The 8410-nt window shown below is 27.3% G+C and overlaps 1 protein-coding gene across 1 annotated transcript in view; it reads right to left on the bottom strand.

Moving 5' to 3' along the window:
* Positions 1-5727: 5727 nt before the first annotated feature.
* Positions 5728-8410, bottom strand: part of LOC145248895 (nonsense-mediated mRNA decay factor SMG9-like) — a 66549-nt gene continuing 63866 nt past the window's right edge. The window contains exon 13 of the mRNA XM_080110666.1: positions 5728-6557. Within this exon, the coding sequence (XP_079966792.1) occupies positions 6479-6557 (79 nt within the window). The 3' untranslated portion in view covers positions 5728-6478. The remainder of the gene's footprint in view (positions 6558-8410) is intronic.

Below are 8410 nucleotides of genomic sequence, written 5' to 3'. Positions count from 1 at the left end.
GAGAGAGAGAGAGAGAGAAGGAAACTTTCAGAACTCTAATGATAATAAAATGCAATGCGGACATGATATATAGAATGTAATGTAGATGTCAAATTTGGAAGGAAATATTTCTTTCCTTTTTCTTTTGCATATTTTCAGATTTCTTTATTAGTTTGAAAAAGAAAAAGTACTTATATTTGTTTTTGTTTAAATCAGTTATTGTATTTTTATTTGTATTTTGAGATTGAGGAATAAAAGTATTTGTATTTCTGGTAACCTAAACGAAAGTATTTGTATTTCAATTGTTAAAAGTCAGTATTTGATGACAATGGCGACACATGGCTAATGCGTATGTGTTGTTTTTACGCCCATTCTATCTATCCGTATTTCAAAACAGGAAGAAACACCGCTTCGCTTACACCGGTTAATGCTTACGTAATAACGGTCTATTCAAATAGTTGTTTAAAAAAATCTTATTTGAAAAATACATAGAATATAAAATATAAATATGGACAAATTCTTATAAATGAAGAATGGAAGCATCTATTGATTTGTATTTTATATAGGTAAGTGATTTTTTTTAATTTATGTAAATTTATTATTTTTAGACTTAGGAATAAAAGTATTTGTATTTCTGATAACCTAAACGAAAGTATTTGTATTTCAATTGTTAAAAGTCAGTATTTGATCCAACCCTACCTCATACTATATAAGCATCAAATACTTACGTGTTAGTATCATGTTAGTCTGTTAATCATGTGTTAGATGCTGCATACTTTCCAGCCTTCTGCAGGTGACTACCAGTCAATTTTAAAAAGCAATGGAATATTGGAAGATGACAGCGATCCAAATGTTAAGAATGATGAACAACGCATGAAAACAAAAGAATCAACAGTTTGAACGAAGATTTTATTTCAATATATTCAAATACACAATAAGCTTTTAGAATTATGAAAAGCAAAATTTGCAAAGGAAAGAGAAATTTAAAAAAATAAAATAAAATTTTAATTTAAAGTTAAAAATAATAATAAAAAAAAGGTGGAAAGAAATTTATTTTATTTTTTTTAAGTGCTTGCCCAGAATTCTAATGAAAAAAAAAAATCTGTATAATGTACGAACCCATGATGAAAAGAAAATATACATGTAAATCAAATAATTTTATTCTTATAAAGAAAAGTCAAATTTTATTACTAAAAATACAAGCGACAATCACGTGACATCATCTTCAGAACAGTCTGAAGGAACAAGGGAAATAACTCCAAAATCGATTTAAGAAAAACATTCTTTGAGGATGAGTGATGGAGACCTAAACTTATCTTAAAAATGATTTTCTTACTAAACAGAAAACTATTTGATCAAGTTACACGAGTTTTGGTGTACAATATTTTCTGTCACAGGTAAGTAAATCATACAGGTTTATTTTTTCATATGGTAATTCTGAATAAACACAATTTTTTTTTTTTTTTAACAAACAAGCAAAAAAAAGACTTTAAGATTTAAAACTGTTCATGTTGTTCGAACACATTCACCATTAATTTTTTTTTTTTTTTTTGTTAAAATTAAATGAAGTTAAAAATTTTTTAAAAAGCTAACAAATCTTAATTTGCAAATAGATTTAAAGATGAAATCCACATTTCTACCTAAAGTGAAATCAAACTTTTTTTTGTTACAAACTAAGATTTCATTTTAAACACGGAATATTTATGGTTCATACGAAATTTAAGCAACTTCTGTTTCAATTTTAAAAGAATCTTCAAATCACATGCATTTGTTTTTTTGTAAATATAAAAAGTTTAAAAAGGAGGAAAGGGAAACTTTCATTGTTCAGAATTCTCCTCATATTAAAAAAAAAAAAAAATACAGAAGAATCTCTATGGTGTACATATCTGTAAGAGAAGGAAAAGATCATAAAAAAAATCATAAATTAATCAAGCAGTTTTTATTTACATTATATAAAGGATTTTAAGTGATTAATGGTAAATCATAACCATTACATTTGGATTTGGTTTAAATTGAGTTATCTCCCTTTTATTTGTTCAAGGTGACAGATAGACACTCCGGTTTCGTCCTCACTTACTCATAAGATTTGAAAAAAAAACAAAAAAAACTACTTGATCAATTTATGTGATTATTTTTTTTTTCCTTTCATCAAGTGTGTTCATCATACAGATTTTTGTTTTTTTTTATATTTATATTTTATATTTTATATCTATATTTATAGGTAGAATTCTGGACAAGAATCAAAGTTTTTGCAAGTTAATATCAAATTGATTTGCAAAGAGAAAAGTAATAATACCATTTCAATACAATTCTTTTTCAATTACTCAAATTGTCAGACCAACGAAAAAAAAAAAAAAAATGTAATTCTATCCAAATGCTCCAATTCACAGAAATGAACAGCAAATATACTTTTCGCAGCAAAAAGGGATTTTGTTTTGATTTCAATCCCATTCAATGTCTGTTCATCTATTCACACACCAACACAACATCAAACTCACATAACTGCCCACATTAAACAATGATTAATAAAAACGGCATTTTTTCATATCATTGATGAATTCGATTGTGACGTGACATGATTCAAGATTCCTTTATTTCCATGGACCTGGTTCTAGATTTTATCTTTAGACAAGCTAAAAAAAAATGCTTGTGCAGTATAATGGGACTAACCCTTTACCGCTAAATAGTACTTTCAAGTTGCCTTTTGAAAACAAAACAATACTTCTTACTCTTATGGTCTGTCAGCCCAACTGATCTTCAAAGTACTATCTATGAATGGTTCAACAAGTGACTGACGTCAGTTGCATGCAGACTTTCATAATTTATTTATTGCAGAAAAAAATTCTGGCGGTAAAGGGTTAAAAATAATGCATTTTAGGAAAAACACGTGTCATGTTGAAATTAGTGAAAGAAATTATGAAAAATGATGAAATATAAGATCAACTAGGAATTTTTTTTTTTTTTTTGACAAAAACATCATAGATTGGTTAAAATCACAGGTTGCAGTTACATTCCCTGGATTTTAAGAACTCTTCAACATTAATAAAAAAGATAAAACTTTTTTACAATTACTTATTGTTCTGATATAATAAATAGGGCTATGACAAGAGGATATTCTTTTCATTATTTTGACTCTCGAGTATATATCCGACACAGTTAATCAATTGAGAACCGCAGCACTCCATCTAAAAACATAAGATATTAACCGATATATACTTGAGAGTCAAAATAATGAAAAGAATATTCTCTTGTCATAGTCCTAATAATTAATTTGATAAATTTTATTTTTTATTTGTAATTATTTTTTTGACTATCATTTTAAGTCATTTTTGGAATTTTTACTAATTTTGATATGACATGTGAGTACATAATCATGCTTGTAAAATCTCGCACTGCACAAAAAAAAAAAATGATGCAAGTCATGTTTTAAACTATCAGTTTTTTGTTAGTTTTATTAAATGTTTCGATGCTTCTATTGTAGTACTCACAAGTGAAAATGACATTCCAAGTAAAAACTCTTTGATATATATATATATATATATATATATATATATATATATATATATATACACACACATACATCATGCAAAAATATATATTTATATATCATGAAAAAATAAGGATCCTCACCAAAAATTAGGAAAAATTATTGAGTAAAAGTTTAATTAAATCAAAAATAATCAGTTTTCCTATTTCGCTGATCTGTCATTACTTGGTTAAATGACAGTTATCTCCCGATGATCTACAGGAATTTTACAGTTTAATGAAGACATTAAAAAAAACAAAAAAACTTTAAATTGTACGTATCCGTTAATGGAATGAAGTAGTTCTCCGAACAAAAATTTCACTTAATTTCATCAAGTAGTTTTTTTTTTTTTTTGCATAAAAAAAAAAAATTTGTTATGATCCCATTTTTAGGAAGAAAGATGTCTACCTTCAACGTGTTGTCATAAAAACATGTTTTTCCACTATAAAAAAAACAAAAAAAACTACTCAATCAAATTAAGTGAAATTTTTTTCGGAGATCTTCAATCCAAAACGAATACGTAGAATATAACCTTTTTTTTTTTTTTTTTTTTTTTTTTTTTTTTTTTTTTTTTTTACGATATTTTCATTTTTTAATGCGCTTGATTAAACTGTACAAGTGCAGATTTCTGCTTTTCTCAATAGTGAATTTGTAAAATATGATAAAACTGATTTTTATTTTTCATTATACTAGATTATTTTTCTTAATTTTTGGTGTAGATATATCATTTTTGCACCATATGTAAGTATATCAAAAAGTGTTCCTGTTAATTTATCTGAAACTGCAATTTTCACTTGTGTTGAATACTATGTAAGTACCAGTGTTTTCTTTTGACTTTTCTAAAATTGATAAATTGTGTTGCCAGGATGGAGAGCATAAAGGAACATAATTCTAAATTATTTGATTTTGTTTACTAGGTGTGTGTATGTGAGAGTCTGTATTATCTGTTATTTGAAGATATTTTTAAAGGAAACTTTGGGCATTTCACAGTGAAGTTAACAAAACAAAAACGTAAAGTCAACAAAAATTCAGCTAACAACTTTCATAAATTGGGTGAAAATTTTATGCTTAAAATTAAGCATAAAATAAGTATATTTATTAAAATATACAGTACAATTGTACTGTATATTTTAATAGCTGCATTTTTGTTGCCATTGTTTTTTTGGGGTTTTTTTTTCCATTCTAACATGGTATGTTTAACAATTTTTTTTTATTTAAAAAAAAAAAGTAAAAATAAAAAAATAAATCACTTTAAACACCAAAAGATTTATCCACATAAAAGAGAAACACTTACCTTGCTTTGGGAACATTTATTTGTTATATATTTGTTTCTTTTTACCCTTTTTCATTTTGTTGACTTCACTGTAAAATGCCTGAAAATTTGATGGACGTTTTTTTTTTTTATTTCCTTGTGATAAAAAAGTCTTAGTGATAAGAATTTCGTCTTGTAGAAGAGGGTTGGGGTGAACTTGGTGTAAAAAGAAAAAAAAAGATAAGAAAAATAGATGCTTATTTTGAATTGCACTTTGTTAAAAACAAAAACAAAAAAAATTGAAGTGTGTATGATATATGTACTCGTCACAGAACAATGATGTCATATTCCAAAAATCATGTAAATTGATCAAGTAGTATGTTTTTTGTTTTTTTTTTTAATTAAGAAAATCAAATTTTATGAGGAAGTGAGCAGGAGGCAGGGAGTCATTATTTTGTTTTAAAATTTAAGAGCGATAATTAATTTAATTACCAAGATTTTGTTTGTATTGAAAATAATTAAAACTATTTAATCATTAAAAATCTTAAAATTTGATTTTCTTTAAAAAAAAAAAAAAAAAAAAAAAAATTATTACTTGATCAATTTACATGATTTTTGGAACATAACTTCGTTCCATGACGAGTACATACCTCAAAAGATTGTTTTGTATTTTTGTTTTGTTTATGAACTGTAATTCTAAATCTAAATAAGCAGTAAAAATTATTTAAATAAGTACCGGGGAGGGAGGAGCGTATTGTTTTTTTTATACAAAACGGAATATTTTCTCTGCAACAATTACATAACAAGGTGGTTTTTATTTTATTTTTTTTTTATTACTAATGTTTGATGTGGTGATTTCAAATTTCTGAAGAGTTTTTCTCTATCACGTCTATTTTTTTTGTACCCCCTGTTTTTACTACAATGCTAGATACAATGTTTATTTCATACGATATATGATTGAGTTGTCGAGAAAATAATTAAAAACGACCATAAAAAAAATAAACATTTAAAAAAGGGCAGAATTACAGAATTTAAAAAATAATGATATCAGTTTGTCAAAATATTAATTTGAATTCAGTATTTATTGATTGACCTTAAAGAAATTTTTTTTTTATTGAACTCTTTGAATTTACACAAATGTGTATATTTGTAAAAGATTAGAGGGGACAAGTGAGAATGAATATTACATCTTAAATTATGTCAAAACGCCTACTTTTATGCTTGCGTCATCAATCGTTTTGATAAACAGTGTTATTAAGCTACCTTTACCGTTACAATTAGAGAAAGAAGAAAAAGAGAAAAAGAAGAGAGGAGGAAGAGAGAGAAGAAGAAACAGAGAGAAAATAAAGAGGGGAGGAGGAAATTGGTGAGGAAAATGGAAGATACACCATCTACATGTCAGAGTGTCTCCTCACTCTACTCTTCCACTGTCCAGTGTCCCCCTGGGCCGCTGCTACTGCTGCTGCTGCAGTTCCTTAAGTGACCCCTTAGTGAGAGCCTCAGGAGCAAGTACACCTAACCTTCACAACAGGTGGGACAGACACATCCTCACCAGAGTTTAGTCAATAGCCATTAAACAACCACCAGACAAGTGTCCACAGCGAACAGAGAGCCTGTCACTCTCGACTCCGCATTGTAAACATTAGGGGGTGGGTGGGGGTGGCCATTGCGCTTGGATGGAGCAAGTGTCCAGCACATTCTACGGATCACCAGATTGCAGCTCAGGGGAGAAGCCTGTTATATTCGGACATCAGTGGCGATTTCTTCACAGCATCCCAGGTCCTGGCTGCATAGTGGAACCTGAAACAATTTCCAAGTAAGAGACATATTGAAATTCAATTAAAGACAATAAATCATAGATTTTTCAGATTACGATTCTCATCTTAGATGTTATTCTTATAATGTCTTGACTGATACAAAAGATTGTCATGTATGTATGTATGTATATATATTAGTGATGGGATGATTCCAATATTTTCCAGATTCTGATACAACTGCTAATTCTGTTAAAAATCTCCAACTCCGATTCTTTAAAAAGATTTCAATATTAAGCTATAAATTTTTTTGACTTACTAACATAAATATTCATGTAATATTTGCATATATTTTTCAGAAATGAAAAGATGTGTGTGTGGGTGGGTGCTATAGACTTTAGTTTTACTGGTAGTTCAAAATACATAATTAAATATTATTTTATCATTAGTACCAAAAATGGAAAATTAAATCTTAAACAAAGATATATTAAAAAAGAAAAAAAAGAAGATAATTGAAAGAATTGTTTTTGGCACAATTTTTTTTTCCGATTTTGATACCCTAGAAAGTTCTAATTTTTATTTCTGATTCGAATTAATCGTCCCAGCACTAATATATACATCTTACAATTTAAATAAATGTTTATTTGCATTAAAAAAAAAAAAAATTTTTAAATCTGCATTCTGATTGGTCTTTAAACCGATATATTTTCAAATTTCAAATGCATTTAAACTGTGGAAATACTTTCATTAATAATTCACATGTGCATAACAGAGCAATAAACTACTGGAACCAGACAAACAATGTTAAATAAGAACAGAAGACTATGGCTAAGTGACAACATGCCACTTAAAAGAAATATATTATCTGTATTTTCCTAATGAAAACTCTTATATGGGTTGAAAAACTAGAATTTTAATTGATAAATGTTTACTGAAAAAAAATGTATATTAAAAAAAAAATGTTTATTAATAAAATGTATATAAAAGCAAAAAATATATATGAAAACAAAAATGTTTATAAAAATGTATATTAAAAAAATGTTTATTAAAAAAGTTTTAAAAATGTTTATAAAACCAAAACAAAAATATCTATTAAAAACACAAAAATTTATTAAAAACACAAAAAAGAATGTTTATGAAAAAAAAAAAAAAAATCTGCATTTTGAATAAACCGTTACATTTTTTAAAAACATTTGCGAAACTATTTTTTTTACAAAACCTAAACTAGATTATTCATGCCAATTAACGATTCATAATTTGAAAAAGCTTTGCTTATCTATATAACAAGCTGAGCGTGTGGGTGTCTCCTTCCACAAGTGAAAAATTTACTTTTACCATGATTAATGTTTGTGCAAAATTTAACAAAAAAAATTCTAGGAGTGGTTATTGAGAAAATGCAAACAAACGAACAGACAAACGATTTTTTTACTCCTGTAATAGCCCCTGGCGAGGGGGTGGGGGGGGGGGGGGCAAAGTTATCCCAGAAAATCTGTTCTGGAAAAAATTTTTTTCAACTTGACTACTGTTTGTGCAAAAAATTTTTTGGGGGAAAAATGCAAACAAACACACGGGAATGAATTACTAGATCCAATCCCTCCTTTCCCAGGGGACCAATAATATAAAGAATCTATTTGATAAATTTTCATCTGTATAGTATTCTGATTGTTATTCTCGTAGTCCATATGCTATGTACATTGAAAAAATGGCCAAGTACAATTTTTGCAGGCAAAACTGCTTCTAAGGAAAAAAAAATAAAAAATAAAAAATAAAAAAATAAAAATGTTTTTTAAAAAAGCCAATCCGGCAACTCTAGACAAAATATGAGAGTGACCTACCTTTGATGTCACATCATTTTCGAATAGAATACCATTACAATAATAGTAATATATAATCATTGTT

The sequence above is a fragment of the Euprymna scolopes genome, chromosome 27 (assembly GCF_053919585.1).
Source record: "Euprymna scolopes isolate OS-2025 chromosome 27, ASM5391958v1, whole genome shotgun sequence".
NCBI classification, from domain to species: Eukaryota; Metazoa; Mollusca; class Cephalopoda; order Sepiida; family Sepiolidae; genus Euprymna; species Euprymna scolopes.
This window is presented reverse-complemented; position numbering and strand designations above follow the sequence as displayed.